Raw genomic sequence first — 23,010 nt, 5'->3', positions numbered from 1 at the left:
TAGTGGGCAGTAGCTTAGGGCACGCCTGCTGTCCTACGCTACTTTGATCATAGTGGCTCCAGGTCCCATGTGGTCACTAGTACAGAAGGACATACGGGGTGAGGTGAGGCCCAAGTGGCAGAGCCGGGCAGGGCTGAGGCAAGGAGGGGCAGGCCGGCCTGCGGGTGCCACTCGTAGGGGAATTTGTAGCCAGCTGCCCCCATCGCATCTGCACAGCCGTGTGCGGCCGGCTCAGCATTTCATGCTGAAATGCAGCAGATAACGTGGGCCGGCCTCTGATGGGGACTGGAGATGCAAGCAATGCGCGGCTCAGGCCTGGCCTGGTTTGGACCCTACTTTGCAACACAAGCTACGTGACAAAACACCACGTGGGACCCACAGATTCCAGGGAGAGCCCCAAGGTTTCCTGGGATGTCAGCCCGGCTGGGTCCTTGGCACACATGAAACAGTCAGGCTATTCGAAGCCTCAGATCAGACATCGTTCTGTGTATGGGACCCTAATGACGGCCAGTTCAGGGTCCAGGATTCTTTTTTTTTTTTTTTTTTTGGCAGGCTTGGATCTTAGTTCCCTGACCAGGGATCAAAGCCAGGCCCTCGGCAGTGAGAACGCAGAGTCCTGCACACTGGCCCACCAGGGAATCCCCAGGGTCCAAGATTGTGAGGAAGAAAAAGCAGCTTTATTTTTTCACAGTAGAACATAGGAGAGAATGTATTCAAGGCCTAAGAATATATCTCGCTGTGACACAGTTGTATTCTCTGAATACTAAATCACCAAAAATATTCTTTTTGAGGGGTTTTAACTAAGATTTGAATGGGCTTCCCTGATGACTCAGACAGTATAGAATCTGCCCACAATGTGGGAGATCCAGGTTCAATCCCTGGGTTGGGAAGATCCTCTGGAGAAGGAAATGGCAACTCACTCCAGTATTCTTGCCTGGAGAATTCCATAGACTGAAGAGCCTGGCAGGCTTCAGTCCATGGGGTTGTGAAGAGTCAGACACAACTGAGCGACTAACACTACTACTACTAAGATTTAAATGTCAAGTTTAATTGTGTCTACTCTTAGCTCCACATTCAGAGTGTTACAGGAGGGCACTGGAAAGAATTCATTCTTCCAGGTCTGTGACCTCTTCTTTCACAGAACTGCAGAAGCCAGTGTGCCTTAGACTACCTTTGGCTGAGTGCCTCAGGATATGAACTTGGGGCCCAAACTTGTTGTTCTGTTTAGTCGCTAAGTTGTGTAATAGAGTGTAACATTTCTGTGGCTTTAATGAACGTCCCCTTTTACAGAGCAGAAAAAGAGAAATCACTTTACTCCTTATAGAGAAGTAAAGACATAAAAAAGTAGACAAACTCCCAGGTACCATTACTCAGCTTCAGCAATTTACAACCACTCTTACCTACCCCTACTGACTTTCTCTATTTTTTCAACTTAATTTTGGAGCAGATCTCAGAGCTTGGATCAGCTCACCTATGAGGATTTCAGTATGTATCTCAGAAAGGTAACAACTCTGAATTGTCAGCTACCGGACAGAGATAGCCAGTCAGGGAGTCTGGCTGCTGAGCCAAGCCGAGTTATCTGAATTATTAAACCTGAGCCGGGAAGGGCAGGGCCTGGGAACGTCCAAGGGGTGTCGGGGGAGGTTGTTACAGGGTGCAGTTGCTGTAGGAAGGGTCTTTTAAGGCAGGAAACTGATAGGGACTGAGAAAAGGTTGTGAATAGTTTAGAACTGGTGAGCACAGGGGGACAACGTTCTTCACATTAATATGAGGAAACTTACAATGTTTTCCTATTTCTTGTCTCCTGAATAATTAACAAGATACTATATGGGAGATGCCCCCATATATTACCACCCAAAGCATCATTATTTTACATTTCAGATGCAGGTCTGAGATTTATGCTGCCCGTGGTGTGAAGTACTGAAGCTTTGTTTTCTTCTACGTGGCTCCCCACTATCTTCCAGTGTCGTTGCTGCTGTGGACCAACCATCTCTATGCACTTAGATCCGTGTCCACACTCTCGGTGCATGCCATCCACCCGACTGTCACCCTGCCTACTATCTTAGCTACAATACCCCCATTAATCCACTATCATAATTACAGTAGTTTTGTAAGTCTTCATATCTGACAGATAAATTCATTCACCTTGCTTTTCTTCAGAGTGTCTTAGCTATTTTTGACTTTCTGAGATCAGTTCAGTCACTCAGTCACGTCTGACTTTTTGAGAGTGCATGAACTGTCTTGGGCCATACCATCCTGAACGTGCCTGATCTTGTCTGATCTTGGAAGCTAAGCAGGGTCTGGCCTGGTTAGTACTTGGATGGGAGACTGCATGAACTGCAGCACACCAGGCCTCCCTATCCATCACAAACTCCTAGAGCTTGCTCAAACTCATGTTCATTGAATCGGTGATGCCATCCAACCATCTCATCCTCTGTCGTCCCCTTCTCCTCCTGCCTTCAATCTTTCCCAGCATCAGGGTCTTTTCCAATGAGTCAGTTCTTCGAGTCAGGTGGCCAAAGTATTGGAGCTTCAGCTTCAGCATCAGTCCTTCCAATGACTATTCAGAACTGATTTCCTTCAGGTTTGACTGGTTTGATCTCCTTTCAGTCCAAGGGACTCTCAAGAGTCTTCTCCAACACCACAGTTCAAAAGTATCAATTCTTTGGTGCTTTGACTTTCTGAATTTCCATATAAATTCTCAGATCTACTTGTCAAGGTTTACAAAAAGACTATTAGGAGATTAAGGAAAACTGCATCAAATTGTTGGATCAAATTTAGAATTACAAAACTCTTCCACAAAATATGATCAAACCAAATCCCACAGCACTTTTTAAAGGATTATACACTAGGACCAAATGGAGATTTATCCCAGGAATGCAAGGGTGATTCAACAGAGAAAACTCAATCAGTGTAATACATCACATTAATAGAATGGAGAAATACATTTAATCATCTCAATGGATGCAGAAAAATGCATTTGATTAAATCAACACACTTTCATGATAAAAAGACTAGATAATAAACTAGGAACAGAAAGATATTTCCTTAACATGATTAAGGCCTTATATGAAAAACACACAACTGACATCACATTCAGTGAGGAGGGACTGAAAACTTTCCCTTGAGCTCAGGAAAAGGCCAAGGGTACCCACCTTTGTTGCTTCTATTCAACATTTCCTGGAAGTTCTAGCAAGAGCAATTAGGCAAGAAAAAGAAATTAAAAGGCTTCCAAAATTGGAAAGGAGGACATCCCTGGTGGTCCAGGGACAACCAAGCTCCAGTGCAGGGGGCCCAGGTTCAGTTTCTGGCAGGGGAACTAGATCCCACATGCCACAGCTAAGACCTGGCACAGCCAGATTAAAAAAAAAGAAAAAAGTAAAACTATTTTTATTTGCAGATAGCATGATCTTATACACAGAGAACACTGGGGGAAAAAACACAAACCCCAAAACCTGTTAGAACTAATAAATTCAGCAAAGTTTCAGGATATAAGCTTGAAATATAAGAATGAGTTATACCTCAACACAGTATCAATGGGCAATTCAAAAACGAAATTAAGGGAGTAATTCACGGGATGTCCCTGGTGGTCCAGTGGTTAAGAGTCTGCCTGTCAATGCAGGGGACATGGGTTCAGTCTCCTGGTCCAGAAGGATTCCACGTGCCTCAGGGCAGCTAAGCCTGAGTGCTGCAACTACTGAAGCTCATGCACAACCTGGAGCCCATGCTCTGCAACAGAGAGCAGCCACCGCAACGAGAAGCCTACGCACCCAGCTAGAGAGTGGCCGCTGCTGGTGGCAACTGGAGACCCTCATGCAGCACAAAGACCCAGTGCAGCCATACAGAAATAAGTAAAAAAAATTTAAGGAATTCATTTGCAATAGCATCAAAAAGAATAAAATTCTTAGTAATGCATTTTAACCAAGAAGGTAAAAGACTTGTACACTGAAAAGCAAAAACCATTCCTGGAAGAGATTAAAGAAGGCATAATAAGTCAATCTAATGTTCATGGGTTGGAAGACCTAATATTGTTAAGATGACTTTGCTCAGCAATGATCTTCAGACTCAATATGCTCCCTACTGAAACCCCAATGACTTTTTTTTTAATAAATGGGAAATCCAACTCTAAAATTTGTATGAAATTGCAAGGAAATCCAAGTAACCAAAACATTCTTGAAAAAGAAAAACAAAGTTAGCACAGTGGCTGATTAAAAAACTTGGTATAAAGCTACAGAAATCAAAACAGTATGGTACTGGTGTTAAGGAGAGACATAAAGATCAGTGGGACAGAATTGACAGCTCAGATATAAACCCATACATCTGCTATCAATTTATTTTAAATAAAAAAAGTATTTACTGTGTCAGGCCACAGAATCTTCAGCTGCAGCACTTGAGCTCTTAGTTGGGGCTCGTGGGGTCTAGTTCTCTGAATGGGGATCAAACCCAGGCCTGCTGCCTTGCGCGTATGGAGTCTTATCCACTGTGTGACTGGAGAAGTCCCATCAATTGGTTTTCAATGAAGATGTCAGGACTATTTAATGGGGAAAGAAGAGTTTCTTCAGTGGCATTGGAATAACTGAACATCCACATGCAAACCTATGAAGCTGAACCCTTACCTCACACCATATACAAAAATTAACTCAAAATGAGTCAAGATCTAAATTATTTAATCTAAAACTATAAAACTGGAAATTCCCTGGTGGTCCAGTAATTAGGACTCTGTGCTCTCGTTGCCAAGGTCCCAAGTCCAGTCTTAATTGGGGAAATAAGATCCCACAAGCCACACGCATGACAGAATAGGGAAGAAAAAAAAGTCTTACAAAAAAATAAAATAAAACTCTTAGAAGGAAATACAGCGACAAGTCTTCATGGCCTTGGATTTGCAATGGTTTCCAAAGAAGTTGTACAAACGACTAAGAAGCACATGAAAGATACCCTATGACTTCAGGGAAATGCTCTTCAAAGGCACAATTTCATAGAATTACTGATGAAAGAAATCAAAGACTATCTAAATAAATGGAGAGATGTACTATATTCATGAATTGGAAGACAATATTATTAAGATGTCAATTTCCCCCAATCAAATTCCCAGCAGGGCTTTTTTGTAGATATGGACAAGCTGATTCTAAAATGCATATACACAAGGACATCCCTGGTGGTCTACTGGCTGAGACTCCGAACTCCCACGCAGGGGGTCAGGTTCCATCCTTGGAGAGGGAACTAGATCCCATATGCCACAACTAAGACCAGGTACAGCCAAGTAAATAAATAAATATTTTAAAAATAAAATTTATACATACAGACAAAGGAACTAGAATAGTCAAGACAATTATGTGAAGGAAAAAATTTAGAGGACCCACACTGCACGATTTCATGACTTACTATAAAATCACAATAATCAAGACTATACTATTGTTGAAAGATATGTGGACAATGAAACTGAGTAGAGTTAAGAAACAGCCCCACAGAAATATGGTCAAGTGCTTATGGACAAACGTTCAAAGGCAATTCCATGGAGAGAAAAGTCTTTTCAACAAGTGGTGCTGGGATAACTAGACATCCACAGGCAAGAAAAATTAATCAATTAATCACATCAGCTCATACTTTACACATTAAAAAAATAACTCAAATACACTGTTAGGAGAATGAAGAGACAGTATTCCTCTACAGTCTGGGAGGAAATATTTTCAAATTACACATCTGACATTTTCCCCCATTTTTGTCTGCAAGACATGTCGTGATTTTTTTTTTTTTTCTGTGCTGCACTCCAATATTCTTGCCTGTGAAATCCCACGAGCAGAGCAGCCTGTGGGGATACAGTCTATGGGGTCGCACGGGTCACCAAGAGACCATAGAGTCTCAACCACTGGACCTCCAGGGAAGCCCCACGTTGTGGTTTTGATTGTCCTGTCCTGAAGGTTAAGGACTCTGAGCACTTTCTCAGGTGCTTATTTGCCTACTGAACATGGTTAGGGTTAGGATACCCTCTCTTGTAAAGTGCCTGTTCAAGACATCTGCCTTTGCTAAAATGGGTTGTCTTTCTTTTCTTGTTGATTTGACAGGTATCCTTACACATTGCAGATCTGCACCCTTTGAAGGGATAGGCTACCCACTCCAGTATTCTTGGGCTTCCTGGGTGGCTCAGACGGTAAAGAATCCACCTGCAATGTGGGAGACCCAGGTTCGATCCCTAGGTTGGGAAGATCCCCTGGAGGAGGGTATGGCAACTCACTCCAGTATTCTAGCCTGGAGAATCCCATGGACAGAGGAGCCTGGTGGGCTACAGTCCCTGGGGTCACAAAGAGTCAGACGTGACTGAGTGATTAAGCACACATACATACCGCATATTGCTTCTATGTTACATTCTTTCCTCAGTCTGGGCTACCTTTTCACTCTTTTTTAAAAAAAATATATTTTCTTTGTATGCAGATTTCCAGTTTTTTAGCATCACATGCCTGTTTTATTTCTTTATTTGGCTGTGACAGATCTTAGTTGGGGCTTGCGGGATCTCTTGTTGCGGCTCACGGGCTTAGTTTCCCCGAGGCACATGGGATCTAGTTCCCCAACCAGGGATCAAACCTGCCTCCCTGCACTGGAAGCCAGATGTTTAACCACTGGACCACCAAGGGAAGTCCCTGGGCTGCCTTTTCACCCTTAACGGTGGCAGATGCCTGAGGACCAGGAGGGAGAATCAACGTTGATCAGAGGCTGGGCTGGCCTCACTGCTTGGCACCCAACCCAAGATCGCAGAGCCAGCCCTGCCTTGGACTTCGTCTTGTGAGAAAAGTCACTAGTATTGTGAGTTCTCTTGCTGAAGGCTTCAGGAGGGACAGGAGTCTGCCTGTCCCTGAGCCACATGAATGCGACTGAGGTGTTGGATGCGATGCGGACCCAGGTACCCATCTACACCACGTCCTGCACACACACTTCATCAGGTCTCCTGTGACTCTGCCCCTTGTGAGTGTCATCAAGGTACGTCTCTTCAGGGCCTTTGTCGTCTGTTTGACACACACAGGGAGCTTGTGTGTGGGGCATGCAGGTTGAGAGGGTTCTCCTTTGGGGCTTCTTTTCTCTGGGAGAAGGACGTGACTCAGGTAAGATGCGTCTGATGAGCACGTAGAACTCTGGAGACTGCTAAGCCCCCGGTGGCCTTCTCGTGGCCTTGGCTCCTGTTACCACCTCCAGGCTTTGTGGGGTGAGCTCATTTTCCAGGCTCAAAGGGGCACACAGCTTGCTCAGGGTGATGGAGCCAGGATCAGGGTTGCCCACCTGGGGGAGGAGGAAGGGTCAGGCAGTGGCTGTGGGTTGGAGAGTGACTGAGTGTGGTCCAGGCTGGTGGAGAGGCTGCTCTGGGGAGTTGGGTGCAGGGACCCAGGCTGGGGTCTGCAATCATTGCAGGGGGACATGAAGGGGCCAGAGAGGCCAGGTTGGGTTGGGGTGTAGAGAGAGTGCGCATGGAGGGACGGAGGGGGAGCCTGGGCTGGGGTGTGCCAGCGTCTGGTGGAAGCAGCCTGGAAAGGATGCACCCCACGCGGCTCCACCCGGATTGAGTGAGCAGTGGCTCCACTTCCGCCTCGGGGGTCTGAAGAAGCATCTCCGGAGGGGGACGCCCAGCCTGGGCCCATGCAGGGTCGCGGGGGTCTCTGAGGCCGGACTTGGTGGCGCTGGCGTGGGTGCCCGCAAGTCTCGAGGGATGGTCGGGCCGCCCTTTCTTCCCGTGGGTTTCTCTGGGCTCAGACCCGCGCGTCGTCCCGCAGCCCTGCGCGGCAGAGAGAGATTCTGGGCCCGCCCATGCCAGTCACATCCCCTCACTGGGCCGGCGCTGGGCCGTGGCGTTTGTCCATCTGCCCGGCTCTAAGGGCGAAGTCCAAGATGGGCCAAAACTGGGTGCAGCTTGGACTGCCCTGGGGTCCGCGGAGCCGGGCGGCCGGGGCGGGACTAAGGCCGGGCTGGGCGGGCCCAGGGGCGGGGCTCCAGCGCGCGGCCGGGACTGTCCGCGGTGCTGAGCGCCCGGTAGGGCGCGCGGGCCGGGCGCCATGGGGAACCGCAGCGCCGCAGACGCGGACGGGCTGCTGGCCGGGCGCGCGCTCGGCACGGGCATCGGCGCCGGGGGCCCCGGGGCGACGGCGGCGCTGGTGGGGGGCGTGCTGCTCATCGGCGCGGTGCTCGCGGGGAACTCGCTCGTGTGCATGAGCGTGGCGGCCGAGCGGGCCCTGCAGACGCCCACCAACTACTTCATCGTGAGTCTGGCGGCCGCCGACCTGCTCCTCGCGCTGCTGGTGCTGCCTCTCTTCGTCTACTCCGAGGTGAGCCCGCGTCGCCCCCGCGCGCTCACCCTCACCCGCTCCGGGTCCCCGGTCCCGGCCACACGGAGGACCGAGCCAGACCCCGCCGCTTGGCTTCTCGGGATCCTGGAGCTGGGCGCTGTGCGGTTCCCAGGACGACCGGAGCCGGGTCCCCGCTGCACCTCACTCCCTTCCTCCATCCCGCTGTCCGTCTGTCCGCTCTGCGGTCCGTCAGCCCTCCCACTCTGTCCCTCTCTCCGCTTGGCCTTCTCTGTTACCCAAGAGATGCTTCTGTCCTTTAAGCGCAGACCCCAGTAACAGGCGGCTTTGGCAGTCCAGCCCCCCACCCAGCCCCCTCCGCTGGGTTCCAGTCCCCCAGGGGGAGCCAGCTGGATAGACTGGCAGAGGCAGGCTTACCCCACACCGGCTCCCCTGGGGCAGAGACACAGAGGTCACCCCACGAGGCCACAGCCACACAGAACCACACGTGCTCTCACATGAGCACGACCCGGGCAGGACACCCTCACTCCTGCGCCGAGCGGCAACAGGAGGGACCCTTAGCTTCCAGGAGGTGCAGGGCAGTGAGCCTGGCTGGAGGAAGGGAACCACCCCCCCCCACCCCCCGGGCCGGGGAAGGACCTTTCCCAGAACCTGGGTCCGAGAACCGCCACACCCAGGTCAGGTCTGGCCCTCGGGTGGGTCCCCCTTGGTGCCAGCCATGTCCACTCTGCCGTTTGGGCAGAGAAAAGCTGCTTAGGCTGAGTTGGGGACGCAGTGTCCCGGGCTGTGGGGGGAGGGGAGGCATGGTTTTCTAAGGTCGACGGTGAGTCCAGGCAGCGCTGGGCAGAGGCCAGCAGGACAGGGACAGGCATGACCTACTGCCCCCCCACCCGAGCTGTAGACAGACGTCACAGTGACGGCTCTTAAGCTCCTAATCGTCCCAAGTCAGCAGGAGGGGATTTAGAAGGGGCGGCTGTCTGCTCCTTTGCCCTTGATGGGGGCGCTGGGCACAGGGCTGAGGCTGGTACTTCCTAACAATGATGTGGGTGCTACCTTTGCCCTCACTTCAAGCGTGCAGGGACGAGAGTGGGATGACCTGTCCAGCGTCCCAGAGACAGAGTTTCAGCAGACAGGCCAAATGCGCGTCTGCTGGAGAGGGGGATGGGTGCTGGGCTCACGCTCTAGGGCATCAAGGTCCCCACCTGCAGAGAGGAGCCGCGCGCACGCTGAGCCCCACAGCATCAGGGATCACAGCTCGCCCTTGCCTACGCCCCCAAGAGCCCCCTCCAACCCGTAGGCGTTTCCCAGTTCTAACAGGAAGGATGGGAGGTCTCTTGGCTCTGGCCTGAGGGGAGGGGAGGACCGCCCAGCTTCCCCGGAGCATTCCTGCTCTGGCTCCGCTGATATTCAGCTCCCTCGCTGCCCGCAATAGCCGGGGTCAGGAAGACATCTCGGGGGCGGGACGGGGGAAGGTCAACTTCCCGCGACTACTGTTGCTGCGGCCCCTCCCCGCGCTCAGGTGCAGGGCGGCGTGTGGCTGCTGAGCCCCGGCCTCTGCGACGCGCTCATGGCCATGGACGTCATGCTGTGCACGGCTTCCATATTCAACCTGTGCGCCATCAGCGTAGACAGGTAGGCCGCCCCGTCCCGCCACCCTCACCGCGCTCCCCGAGGGTTCGTGGCCATGGCCGTCCCGCCCCGCCGCCCTCACTGCGCTCCCCGAGGGTTCGTGGCCGTGGCCGCCCCGCCCCGCCGCCCTCCGCGCGGGTTCGTGGCCGTGGCCGCGCCCCGTCGGGCCGCCCCGCCCCGCCGCCCTCACCGCGCTCCCCGCAGGTTCGTGGCCGTGGCCGTGCCCCTGCGCTACAACCGCCAGAGCCGCGGCGGCCGGCAGCTGCTGCTCATCGGCGCCACGTGGCTGCTGTCGGCGGCGGTGGCGGCGCCCGTGCTGTTCGGCCTCAACGACGCGCGCGGCCGCGACCCCTCCGTGTGCCGCCTGGAGGACCGCGACTACGTGGTCTACTCGTCTGTGTGCTCCTTCTTCCTGCCCTGCCCGCTCATGCTGCTGCTGTACTGGGCCACGTTCCGCGGCCTGCGGCGCTGGGAGGCAGCCCGCCGCGCCAAGCTGCACGGCCGTGCGCCCCGCCGACCCAGCGGCCCCGGCCCGCCCGCCCCGGCCGCCAACCCGGCCGCCGACGCCGCCCCCGCCCCCGATCTCGGCCCGACCCCCGACGCCATCCCCGCCCCGGACGCTGTCGCACCCCCGGACCCCATTGCGGCCGAACCGCCGCCTCAGGCCCGCAGAAGGAGACGTGCCAAGATCACAGGCCGGGAGCGCAAAGCTATGAGGGTCCTGCCGGTGGTGGTCGGTGGGTACCGTCCCCGGAGGGCGCGGCGGAGGGGAGGGGGCGGTTCGCTGGGCGGGGGGCGTGGCGGTGACCCCGCCCCGCCCCGCCCCGCCCCTAGGGGCCTTCCTGCTCTGCTGGACGCCCTTCTTCGTGGTGCACATCACGCGGGCGCTGTGTCCCGCGTGCGCCGTGTCCCCGCGGCTGGTCAGCGCGGTCACCTGGCTGGGTTACGTCAACAGCGCCCTCAACCCCGTCATCTACACCATCTTCAACGCCGAGTTCCGCACCGTCTTTCGCAAGGCTCTGCGCCTCTGCTGCTGACAGAGCGCCGGCGCGGCCTCCCCTGGCCGGGACCGCCTGGCCTGGGGCTTTGTAGGAGTAATTAAACAGATCCCGGGTCACCTGCTGGGAAGGCTTTGGGGGGGCGAGGAGGAGGCACCCCCACTGGCTCCCATCTGGTCAGTTAACCCTTTCCTTCCTTCGAGGAAGGTCCTGGCTGAGCCCTGGGCTGGGCAGTGGGACAACACGGAGGTGCATGCCCGGGAACAGGGGTGCCCGTGACCTGGGAAGGCTGCCTGGGTTCACACCTTCCTCTGAGAGCTGCCCTCCCCCACGCACCTCCACCCGACTCTGCTCCCGGGCCAGCAGCCTCCTCCCCTGTCCTGGTGGCCCGTCTGCCAGCCCTGCCCCCCCTTTGGCAGCCCCCTCAAGGTCAGAACGCAGCTCCTGGCCTGCCCACCGAGGCCTGAAGCCCAGGAGAGGGGCCAGGGGGCTGGGTGGGCTCAGGGAGGGCCAAGCACGCACCTGCAAGGCGCTCAGCCATCCTCTGCCCAGGTGGCCAGGCCCAGGGCCAGAGCAGCCAGCTACCCGCCCCCCGCCACGGCGTGACCCCCCGTAACCCGAGGCAGCCCCTCCTGGACTTCACCTGGGCCCTCTCGGTCCCCGGCCGTGGACGCCACGCCGCTCCCCAGTGCTGTGTGTGGCTGAGCGCTCTGGTCAGGGACACTGACCACTGAGCCGGCCACAATTGGGTGCCAAGTCCTTCTCTGGAAGGAGCTCCTGTGGGCTGTGAGGTAACAGCATCAGGCCCAACCTCAGGATGCTAAGCTATTCCATGGAAAGAGGGACCACCCGTTCCCTCTGTGGGTGAGCACCCTTTCCTTCTCAAGGGCTCAGCTACCGCCTCCTCCAAGAAGCCTCCCCTGACCACCTGCAGGGCCAGCCTGTCCATATCACCCTGGGAGAGACTTGCTCTCAGGGAGCCGAGCACTGAGGGACGGGGGCCCATACAGGATGCTGTGTGCCTGCACCACATGGGCTGACACGGAGGGAGAGGGGCCCTGGGTGGGACCCCGGCCCTGGTGGCTGCTCGAGCCTCCAGCAGCTCCTCCCCTTTGAAGCAAGAGGACAGCCACAGCACGTACCCTGGGTCTCTTCCAGGAGGAGCCCCAGTGCCCAGGGAGGGTCTCCCAAACCCAGGGGGAGCCCCAGTGCCCGGGGAGGGTCTCCCAAACCCAGGGGAGCCCCAGTGCCCGGGGAGGGTCTCCCAAACCCGGGGGGAGCCCCAGTGCCCGGGGAGGGTCTCCCAAACCCGGGGGGAGCCCCAGTGCCCGGGGAGGGTCTCCCAAACCCGGGGGGAGCCCCAATGCCCGGGGAGGGTCCTCTAAGCCCAGAGAGGAGCCCAAATACCCAGAAAGGGCCCCAGATGGTAACAACCGAGCCTGGGCAGGATACCTGCTCCAGAGCTGGGCTGGTGATCCCTCTGAGAACCTCAGACTTGAAGTGAAGACCAGGGAGGGACCCACTGGGCTAACGGCAAGGTCAGGGTCAGAGTCAGGGTCAGGACTGGAGCAGGGGCCCTGACTGTGGCCGCTGGCCCTGCCGTGGCTCCACGTCCTGCAGGTCCACATGCCACACCCGTGCCCTGAAGCCCATCTCTGCCGTATACCCGTTGGGCTTTCTGTGGTCACTTCCGGGGGCCGGAGCTAGTTTCTGCTGCTGCCGAGGATCTGCGCCGGCAGCAGCCACACCGTGTGGACGCTGGCTGCTCTGCCCACCCCCAGGGTCTGCATGGAGAGAGGCCACGCCCCTGGCTCCTCTCCTGTGCTGGGGACGGGGCGCCCGCGTTCCTGACAGGCCAGACCAGTAAGTGCACCTCTCGTGGGGGCGGGGACGTGGATGCACTAGAGCCTGCTGCTATCCCCGGGCTGTCCCCACTGGTCCTGTGCGCAGACTCCAAGCGGGGGACAAGCTGGAAGAGGGGGACAAGGCCGGGGGAAGGGACACGGTGGGCCAGGGAGGGACAAGCTGGAAAGGGAGGGCAAGCTGAGCAGGGGAGGGGCATGGCGGAGACGGCAGACAGGTGGGCCGGGAGGGACAGGTGCAGATGCCAGAGTCTGGCCAACCCGGGGGCCCACCAGGTGCCTCGAGGGCCCCAGCACTGGGCAGGCCCACTGATGCCGCGCGTCTCTGCGCCTCAGCAGAGGACCAGCACCGAGGCCACTGCGCTGCGCTGACAGAAGCCGACCCTGCCCTGTCTCTGGGGGCTGCGTCTGGCAGGAGATGCAGTCAGAAGGCAACGCCGTTGGAAGCGCTGACACAGAACTGAGGGTGTAACCCATGCTTGGCACCCGGACAATTTCTGGAAACCTCCTGACGTCCAGCGTGACCCAGAGCCAGCTTCACAGGCTTAGAAAGCATACATTTTGGAAAGTGCCCCCAAAACACATGGTCCCCATGCTTCCGTCCTGAGGAGAAGCTGCCCCTATCCCAGGAGACCCTTGCCCAGGATGGCCTCCCTGCAGGGTCTGGTCCAGAGATCTCTGCACTGCTTGCAGGGGGCCCCTGGCCGGAGCCGGACATCAGGAAAGGACCTGGCACCCTTTGCCTGTGGGCTTCATGCCCACCTCAGTCACCGCTTTAGCCTTTTCATGTTTGGGGGGACTCCTTCCAGGTACAGCCATCCCCAGTCCTCTTAAGCACTGCAAACCCCAGGAGGCCGGGCCTGGCCTTCCCTGAGGCGGTGGAGGTGTGAAGACCAGCTGAATAAAACCCGAATAAACCCACTTAAGTCTGCAGAGGCCGAGCAGAGCTCTGGCAGACTTCTGGGGACAGGGCCCTCTCCCGCAGCCAGGCTAGGTGTGGGGGCGGGCCCTGGGGCTCCTGGGCTCACAGCCTCCTCCCTCGGGCCTCCAGCCACCCCTGGGCTCACCCGCAGCCAGCGGCACCCCCGGAGGCCATGTGCGATGGACTGAGAACCTTCTGGAAGCAGGAGCCGGGAGATGAACGTGGCAGAACCGTGCAGGGGGCAAGCGTCGGGGTCAGTGACTGGGGCAGAGCCTCCACCTCCTCAGTGCAGAGAAGGCGGGGCACCACAGACCCAGGGCTCCCCCAGAACTGGCGCCGGGCATAGATGGGCCAGGCTCGGGAACCCGCGGGGACCAGGCCCAGGCTGCCACCTTGCTGGGTGGGACAGCTGGGCTGGGGCAGGAGCCACTCTGGGCAGGTCCCCAGCGGCCCGGCGTACTCTTGCAGAGGAGGGCCTAGGGAAGGCCAGGGCACCTCATCACTGCTGAGCCTGGACAGTGGGGCGTGGTCTTCCTGGCTGGCAGCTCTGGGACCCCTGCCGGGCAGGGCCCTTCCATTCAAGGCTTCTGAGCTGCGCGAAGAACAGCTCCACGGGAGGTCAGGGCTGGAGTCGCCTGTCCGGGTGGGACAGGGGTGTCGACTTTATTGACAAGACACATATATGTACACGCGTGTTACAGAACACGACACACCCGTAGGGAAGACTGGACGCTCATGATCCAAGGGATTAAAAAAAGCACCATGAGCATCGGGGGCTCAGGCCGTGTCCACCAGCAGCCACGGAGAAGCCAGTGCCCGCCCCCCGGAGCTCAGCAGCGGGAGCGTGCTGCCAAGGGCGCCGGTCGCCCGACGTCCACTCCTAACTTGGCCAGCAAGTTCCTCCTTGTCCTCAGAGGGCCCTGTCCTCCAAGGTCCTTCCTGGCCGCAGAGGCGCCACGAGCCCTCACACAGTGACCTTCTCGATCACGGCCTCGCCGACGTGGACGTCATCCCCCTGGGCAGTGACAGCTGCAGACTGACCACACATGTGCTGGTGGTCCTTCCAGTCCTGCAAAGAAGGACAGACCGAGTAACGGTTCTGTGAGTGGTCGCCCACCCGAGGCGTGTGGGAGCCAGCATTCCCGGGCAGGGGGTGCCCAGCCTCGACCCCCCTATTTAAGGAACCCGCTCAGAGACAGCCTGGATGACCCTGGAAACATGTCCACACTCTGATCTGGCGGCTTCCTCCCTGGGATCAAGGAAACATAATCATACCTGCAAAGAAATACTTGTATCTGATATTGCTGCCCGCCATGTTATTTACAATTGCCCAAGTGAGACCACTCAGCATGTCCACAGAGGGGCTGGGTGACCGTGGCCCCCAGGAGGTCGGGGAAGACGGCCCACACCTGCCATCAGGGTAGGAGATGCCGCCCCCGCTCACAGGCTCTGGAGGCCTGACAGGGTGTGGTTAGTGGAGACAAGGACCCCGAACACACAAGAGGCTAGGGTTCAGTGAAGCGTAAGACGTGAAGGAGCACCACACACGTGGAGGAGCAGAGGCTGGGCGGCCCCGGGAGTGGGCTCCAGCTGCTTCCGTGTTTTCTACAATAAGTGTGCCTTATTTTTACAATAAAAAGGTGAAATTTTAAATCATTACAGGCATACCTGGGAGATAGCATAGGTTCATCTCCAGAACAAAGCGAATGTCACAGCAGAGCCAGCCGCACGGGCTCAGCCATCCCGGCTTGTTTGAGCTACGTTTACGCTGCACTGTGGCCTGTTCAGTGTTCATGGACTGAGCTCAAAAAACACTCTACTCCTGAAAATGCTGACCATCGCCTGACAGTGCATGGAGGCCACAGACCTCTCATTTGTAAAAACACAGTTATCTGAGAGGTGTAAAAAAGCAAGGTCTGCCTGTGTATCGAAAAAATAAACGAAATTTTGTGAAGTATAGTGGACTTACAATGTTAATTTCTGCTGTACGGCAAAGTGATTGTTAAACACGTTCTTTTACATATTCTTTCCCATTATTATCTATCATAGGATATTGAATACAGTCCCTGTGATATGCGACAGGAGCTTGTTTTTCTCCATCCTCGTTTTCACTGCACCCCCCTTTGCCCCACCCTCCTTGGCAGCCACACGTCTGTCCTCTGTGTCTGTGAGTCTGCTTCTGTTTTGTAAGCGAGTTCACTTGTATCACTTTCTAGGTCCCACATGAGTGATATGATGCTTGTCTTCCTGTCTGATTCACTCACTTCGTCTGATGAGCTCTGTGTTTGTCCACGTTGCTGCAAACGGTGTGATCCCACTCTTGTTTATGGCTAACATTCCATTGTGCACATGCACCACCACATCGTTATCCATTCCTCTGCTGATGGACACTTAGCTTGCTTCCATGTCTTGGCTATTGTAGATACTGTTGCTGTGATCACTAGGGTACATTTATCTTTTCAAATTAGAATTTTGTCTGGATATATGTTCAGGATTGCTGGATCATACAGTAACTCTAATTTTATCAAATTAAGGAAACCTCATGCTGTTTTGCATTGTGGCTACACCAATTTACATTCCCACGAACAGTGTGGGAGGGTTCCATTTTCTCCACATCTTCTTCAGCATTTGCTGTTTTCAGACTCAAATAAATTTTTAATTTGAAAATTACCTGACTATGTAAATCTATATAGTATGTAAAACAATGCATGTTGGGCTCAAGTCCACAATGTTTCACACTATACATAAAAATTAGCTCAAGATGGATCACAAATCTTAACACAAGAACTACAGGGAGTTCCCGATGGCGCAGAGGTTAGGATCTGGCACCTTCGCTGCCGTGCCCAGGGTTCACCCCTGGTTGGGGGACTGAGATGCAGTAAGCTGTGCATGTGGTGCAGCCTCCAAAATAATAATAAGTTAAAATAAAAATTCAAAAGACTCAATAGTATAAATGTTTTAGGAAAAAATAGATTTCCCTGACCTTGAGTCAGGCAAAGTTTCTGAGATACTATACCAACAGTGTGATCTCCATTAAAAACATTTTTAATAAACTGGGCTTCTTGGGACTTCCCGGCCATTCAGTGGTTAGGACTCCACACTCCCACTGCAGGGGACATGGGTTCAATCCCTGGTTGGGGAACTAAGATCCCATAAGCTGCATGGCATGGCCAAAAATAAGAAAGAATGAAAATAAAAAATTTTTTAAAGCTGGGCTTCAAATTTGTATCCAGACTGCACAGAGACGTCTCCACACTTGATAAGAAGAACAATCCCATTTAAAAATGGGCAAAAGATTTGAATAGACATTTCTGCCCAAAGGATATTCAACTACCCAAAAAGCACACACAAAGCTGCTCCACATCATCAGTCATCAGGGAGACGCAAACTAAATCCACCGACGGCCCTGCACGCCCAGTGGCAGCAAGGCTACAACCAGAGGGCAGGAGCGAGCGCTGTGGATGGGACGGACTCGCACTGCTGGCCAAGCTGAGTTTCCTAACAGTCACACACAGGTCTGCCCAAGTGTACATGTGAATGTAGCCCAGACAAGCACCTGCCCTCCGGGGAGCCCCTCATCAGTGTCCACCGACACTCAGACAGGGGGTCCATCCAGGTGTCCGTCGGCTGGCGGCCGGAGCACAGGCGAGGCCCGGCCCGGCCACCCCAGGCACCACGCCCGGGCCCCACAGGGTGGACCTGAAAGCACGCTGGGCGGGGAGCCGGATACAGGAGACCACACGCGGCACGACTCCCGCCACAGCAAGCGTGCAGAGGGTGAAGCGACAGAGGAAGAGGCTCCTGGTCTCCAGTGCCCAGGGGCATCGGCCTGAGGGAGCTTTTGGGGGTGATGGGAGGTCCTAAAACTGAGTTGTGATGTTTTCAAAACTGTAAACTTACTATAAATCATTGAATTGTGCACTTAAAATTAGTGAATTTTATGGTATGTAAATTCTACCTCCTTCAGTGAAGGTATCTCACACACACACACACACACACACACACACACACACACACACACACACACACACACTCACCCACTCAAACGGGATTTGGAGAAAAATAGAGTCTGCACCTCAAAGTGGAACAGGTCATGGCCGGTCCCACTCTAGAAAGGGAAGCAACAGCAAGCACCCCCAGGTCTCTGGGGAGCACAAAGGGTGGGCGGAGCCTCACTGCAGAAGGCAGGCGGGAGCCTCACTGCAGAGGGGGGGCCAGAGCCTCACTGCCAGCACCACCGTTTATCACAAGGACCTGCGGGTCCTACCGAGTGTTCATTTTTGATTGCACGTGAGAATCAGGGTTTTTGAAATTCACTGTACATTGATTTTTGCAAATAAAGCCAAAGCCTATGCCTTTATCAGGACAGCATGTTGAAAGAGGACAAATCTAACATAGTCAATGGAAGCAATGGAGTCTTCGTCTACAAAGTTATACCCAAAACTTAAGTGCCCAATTCAATAACAGTGAAGATGCTTTTAGTCAAGATGGTATCTGGCTAACATGATTGCATCAAGAAATAAACCCACGAATCTTTCTGGGATGGTTCAAAGTCAGGGACGCCAGCAGTCAGCTGCCCTCTGGGATCACAAGCTGTCTCCTCCTGGCAGTCCAAGCTCCCCGCAGTGACCCAAGCACAGCAGGCAAGCAGGCGCCCTGTCCTCATTGCCCAACCCACTGGTGAGACCAGGGAGAAGCAAACACGTGGGTCTCTTCCCCAAGTGTCCAGCCCGACACACAGGCAGGGCCCGGGAGCAAGCTGGGAGCCATGGACATGCTTTCCATGCTGTGCTGACCTCCTCAGCACCCCCTGCAGCCCTGAGATGCGGAGGAGGAAGGTCCCACACACCCTGGTCGTGGAGTCATCCCTGCCCACCTCTCGCTGGAGGGCGTCTAAGGACAGGAGCTGTGGGCACCACAGAAGCTGTGTCCACCCAGGCGGCTCCAGGTCCCAGGCAGCCCGGGCAACGCAAAGGACGACATATGTCACTGCTTGTCCACCCATCACGTTACCTTCTCTCACTGTGAAAAATTTCCAGGAGAGGTGAACCCTACAGGCCCCCAGCCCACTGCTCGGCCTCGCACTCTGAGTAAGAGCCAGAAAACCGGCAACTGACCCTCCAGCCTCCTGAGGGTCAAAGGCCAAGTGGTGGAAGCAGAAGTGCAACCGCACAAACAGCCAGGCTCTGTGACCAGGCGGCCAGGCTGGGGATGCTGACCGCGATGAGGTCTGGGCCGCAGGTGAGCAGGGGCTTCTACTGCCACAGCCCATGGCACAGGAGGCTGCCTGGGGGCCCTGCTGGGGCCTGGGGAGCGGGGCGGGGGCGGGGCCTACCTCGCACTGGCAGATGGGAGGGGTGGGGGCGGGGCCTACCTTGCGCTGGCAGAAGGTGGAGCAGTAGTTGACCTTGTGGCAGCCGGTGCACTCGCTCAGGGCCTCGCGGCCACAGTTCACACAGGACTGCTGCAAGAGGACAGGGTGTCAGTGGTGGGCACGCCGCCCAGAGACACAGAAGGGGGGCAGGTGACGGGGACCAGACTGACCCGCATCTCCTGCCCTCGCCTTACAGACTCTGAGCAGGAGGCAGGGGGCTGGATCACATACAGGCCAACCTCCCTCCAAACTGCAGGGATTTCATTTCCAACCAGCATGCAGAAAGCAAACTGGGAAGGCCAGCATTCTCTGGCGTTCAGGGCCAGCCCCTGAGTGCCAGGCCCTGGAAGGCCCCCGGCTGGGCCTCCACTAACAGCCTGGGTGCCCCTGGTCCTGCACCCCAGGCGTCCCTAGCCCACCAGCTGGGCTCTGTGAAGTGGGCCTTCTGTGTGCTTTCCCCACAAAGCATGACGCTGCTCCTTCTAAAGCGGGGAGGGGCGGTAGGGGTCGGTGCAAGGGTGTGACGGGGCCGGGCCAGTGTGTGCAGCTGTGACCCACGGTGGCAGGCAGCCAGGACCCCAGCACGCTGCAGGCCAGGCCCCTGCTCCGACCGGTGGGGGACTGTGTTGGCAAAAACAGCATCCTGTGTCTTGGTTCCTGTTCTGGATTCAACTTCCTTGTCTGCCGACCACAATGCTGACCGACACTTTCCACCTATAACCTGCCACCCCCACTCCTTCAGGAAACTCCTGCATCAGAGAGGCAGTAAGCTGGCTTGTCCCTGCCTCTCCTTTCCAGGACAAAAGAAGCAGCATGAAGTCTGTGGCCACACAGAGATTCGGGGTGGAGCAGAGGTCCTGCAGAGCCCCCAGCAGCCACCTGCGAGATCTGGGACCCCAAGGACCCTCCTGTCTCTCATCTAGGGGAAGCAGCCTTCATGACGCACCCCAACTCCCACCAGCACCTGGGCCCACCCTGGCTGTGGTCCCAGCAGCAGGGCCGTCCTTGGACAAGAGCAGGCACTGAGTAAACGCCTCTCACCACAAAGGCCTGCATCATGACGAACCTTGTGGGGCATGTGCCACTTTTGTACAGAAAGTATTTCCAACCCCTTGGGCCTTCCCAACGCATCACCTTGGGAAAACGATTTCTTAACCCGAAATAAGCAGAAGCTCGGAATCTGAGTCAGGCACATTAGCACACGTGCAAGTGGAGGCGGTGGGCGGAGAGTGCCCGGGGCGGGGTCTGCGCACACCTGCCAGAACCCACACGGCTCCACACTGCCAGCCAGCAAGGCCCAGATCTTGGTTCCTAAGACCATTCATTCTCCACGGCTGATTTCAGGCCTGGGGCTGGATGGCATCACTGATTCAACCAACAGGAGTGTGAGCAAACTCCCGGAGATAATGAAGGACAAAAGAGCCTAGTGCGCTGCAGTCCATGGGGTCGCAAAGAGTTGCACACGACGGAGTGACTAAACAACAACAGGGCTGGGGCAGGGAGCCCCCAGTGTGGGCCTGGGAGGGTCTTCTAGTCCTAGAGAGGAGGAAGGAGTTCAGAGGGGCAGGTAAGGGACTTGGGAGACATTGAGATAGTTCCAGCTGCCAAAGATGCAACAAGCTGAGCAAAGCACATAACACGGGCCCCCAGAGTCCACCCAGACACAAACAAAGGGACCAGAGACAATCTGCAGGGGAGGGTTCTGGAAACACCCCCACACCAGCCCTGTCCAGGAGGAGCTCCCCCCCCAGCGTGCCCAGTGAGGAAAAGGGGGAGTGCTGCACTTCACAGCTGGACCCTGGGGTGAGATAAGACCCTGAGAAGAGAGAAACGCGAGAGCCTCCCCCTGGGCAGCCACAAGAGATGGCGCTGCTGATCCACGGGCACCGGGCTCCCGCCAGCACTGAGAACAGCATCTGCTGTGCGCCCGCGGCGCTGGCCGGAGCCCCCAGCACAGCGGCTCTTCTGACCACACTTGCCTCTTGACGGGAAGGCGGGTGACCAGCGAAGGCCCGAGAAGGAGCCAGGGACATGGACACGGACCACAGCACAGGCCCAGCACCCTGCAGCCACATGGCTGGCTTCTGCTGGACATGGCGCCCTTGATGGGAAGGGCGTCTGGTCTTCTGCCCTGTTTAATCTCTGCTGAGCTAATTATAAACACACAACACAAATGCCCCATGGTTAAAACTGACTAAACCTCTCTGATAGTTCAGTTTGGCTAAAATTTGATTTTCTAAGAAATTCCACATAAAACATCCAAGAGGGCAGCCCTGGTTCCCTCGCTTGGAGGCAAGTGCCTGGGTCCTCACATGGGGCCCCTCCATGGACTCTCTGCTCCCCACCACACACGACCCTCAGAGCTGAGGAGCACGCTGTGGATGCCTCCCAACAGGGTCTATAGCAACAGTTCCTCTGGAGCCACCTCTCTCCATGTGATCCGGGGCGGGGGGTCTCTTTCCGTGTGATCTGGGGCAGGGGGAGGTCTCTCTCCGTGTGATCTGTGTGAGGAGGTTCCTCTCTCTGTGTAATCCAGGGCGGGGGCTCTCTCCGTGTGATCCAGGGTGGGGGGTCTCTCTCAATGTGATCTGTGGGGGGGTCCTCTCTCTGTGTGATCAGGGGTGGGGGTGCCTGCCTCCTGCCGTGTGATCCAGAGTGGGGGGATCGTCAGGTGTCCAGAAGCCCCTCCATGACAGACCCGTGCCCCCTCCAACCCCAGCCTTCTGGCTCCTTGCCACCCAGACCCTGAAGGTCACTCCTCACTGCTGCCACCTGCTTCAGGGACACATTCTGGGTGCCTCACTTGCATGAGTCAAGTCATGACCCCTCAGTCCCCAGATGATCCTGGCGAAGGCTCCCCAAGGAGTCTGGTTCCCAAGACCCAGCGTCCAGGCATCGTGCTCAGCAGGGGCCATGGCTCAGACGCATCAGCAGTTACAAAGGTGAACACACTAGGTGTGGAGGGTGGTCAACTGACATCTGCAGGAAACAGAACCAGGTCACCTGAGGAGCCTGGAGCCACCAGCACACACACACGAGGACACCAGCTCCACCTATGTGATGCCGGAACCCAGGATGCCTGCTTCCCCTGGCCGTGTGTCCAGCTTACAGGACAGCCATGAGAGGACACATCACAACACCGGCTCCCGAGAGAGGATGGGCCTGCCTGTGAGCCCCCACCGGTGTCAGGGCTCAAGACATGGACATGTGATTATGTCCCGGCGGAGAAGGCTCAAGCATCTCACTAAGGCTGAGTGTCTTCCACCTAATAGCACTGTCAAGTATAAGGGCATTTCATATTGCATTTCTTTCTTAGAAATACATGAAATTACAAACAAAATGCACAGCCCAGCCTTTCATGGGTGGGGACCTGAGCAACCCCGCCGTGCCAGACGCTCCTGGCTGACCCGTCAGACACACACGTCAGGAGGTCTGCACAGCAGGAATTCAGCTTCTGGACCCTTCATGTGGATGAGCCTGGCTGTGACTGTGGGCTGGTCCTATCTGAGAAACAAAACCCAGGCAGCTGAGCCAGCACAGGGCCCTGAAAGTACCCGCATGACCCGAGCAGGTGGGGCCCCATGTTGCATCCTAACCTAGACTTTCTCTTTCCGTCCATCTGTCCTCAGATAATTTTCACAGAATTTACTTGTAGTTTTATTCTGTGAAAGAAAGTCCACAAAAATCTATGAAAAATGTAAAACTGAAAGTTAAACCGCTTCCTTTTGCACTTCCCTCCTGGGATGAGGCTCTGGGTTCCGTGCAGTCAGCAGCCCGAGCCACCTGCCCACTGTCCAGCTGGTCTGACTGCTGGGGTGGGGGCGCACAGCGGCCTCCCCACACCTGCACTCCCGGCCCTTGACTCTAAGCAAGGACCAGGGTCTCCCCCACACCCCCCAGGCTCAGCAGGGAGATGGCAGACACGATGGTGGACACTGGA

The 23,010-nt window shown here is 55.8% G+C and overlaps 2 protein-coding genes across 4 annotated transcripts in view; one reads left to right on the top strand and one right to left on the bottom strand.

The window, feature by feature from the left end:
- The first annotated feature begins 8,036 nt into the window (after positions 1 to 8,036).
- Positions 8,037 to 15,653, top strand: DRD4 (dopamine receptor D4). 3 transcript variants are annotated; one of them, XM_070457939.1, is made up of 6 exons: positions 8,037 to 8,306; positions 9,805 to 9,917; positions 10,119 to 10,651; positions 10,749 to 11,776; positions 12,533 to 12,775; positions 13,114 to 15,653. In XM_070457939.1, the coding sequence occupies exons 1-4, from the start codon at positions 8,037 to 8,039 to the stop codon at positions 10,949 to 10,951; spliced, it is 1,119 nt and encodes a 372-aa protein (XP_070314040.1). In that variant the 3' UTR covers positions 10,952 to 11,776; positions 12,533 to 12,775; positions 13,114 to 15,653. The 3 variants fall into 3 exon arrangements, with proteins under 3 accessions (XP_070314040.1, XP_020767743.2, XP_070314039.1); XM_020912084.2 differs by having other exon boundaries at positions 10,749 to 12,775; XM_070457938.1 differs by having other exon boundaries at positions 10,749 to 12,775; positions 13,111 to 15,653.
- The window catches only part of DEAF1 (DEAF1 transcription factor), a 27,096-nt gene continuing 18,408 nt past the window's right edge, over positions 14,323 to 23,010 (bottom strand). The window contains exons 11-12 of the mRNA XM_020912153.2: positions 19,071 to 19,160; positions 14,323 to 14,765 (exon numbers count right to left, since the gene is read on the bottom strand). Of these exons, the coding sequence (XP_020767812.2) occupies positions 14,661 to 14,765; positions 19,071 to 19,160 (195 nt within the window). The 3' untranslated portion in view covers positions 14,323 to 14,660. The remainder of the gene's footprint in view (positions 14,766 to 19,070; positions 19,161 to 23,010) is intronic.

The sequence above is a fragment of the Odocoileus virginianus genome, chromosome 28 (genome assembly GCF_023699985.2).
Source record: "Odocoileus virginianus isolate 20LAN1187 ecotype Illinois chromosome 28, Ovbor_1.2, whole genome shotgun sequence".
Classification (NCBI taxonomy): Eukaryota; Metazoa; Chordata; class Mammalia; order Artiodactyla; family Cervidae; genus Odocoileus; species Odocoileus virginianus.
Note: the sequence above shows the minus strand (reverse complement) of the source record. Positions and strands in the feature narration are given on the sequence as shown.

Bases quoted from the DNA above. Each gene is read 5' to 3' on its own strand.
- DRD4 (XM_070457939.1), top strand. From the start codon at position 8,037: ATGGGGAACCGCAGCGCCGCAGACGCGGACGGGCTGCTGGCCGGGCGC. The intron at 8,307-9,804 runs GTGAGCCCGCGT...CCCCGCGCTCAG, and splicing joins CTCTCTTCGTCTACTCCGAG to GTGCAGGGCGGCGTGTGGCT. The intron at 10,652-10,748 runs GTGGGTACCGTC...CCCCGCCCCTAG, and splicing joins GGTCCTGCCGGTGGTGGTCG to GGGCCTTCCTGCTCTGCTGG.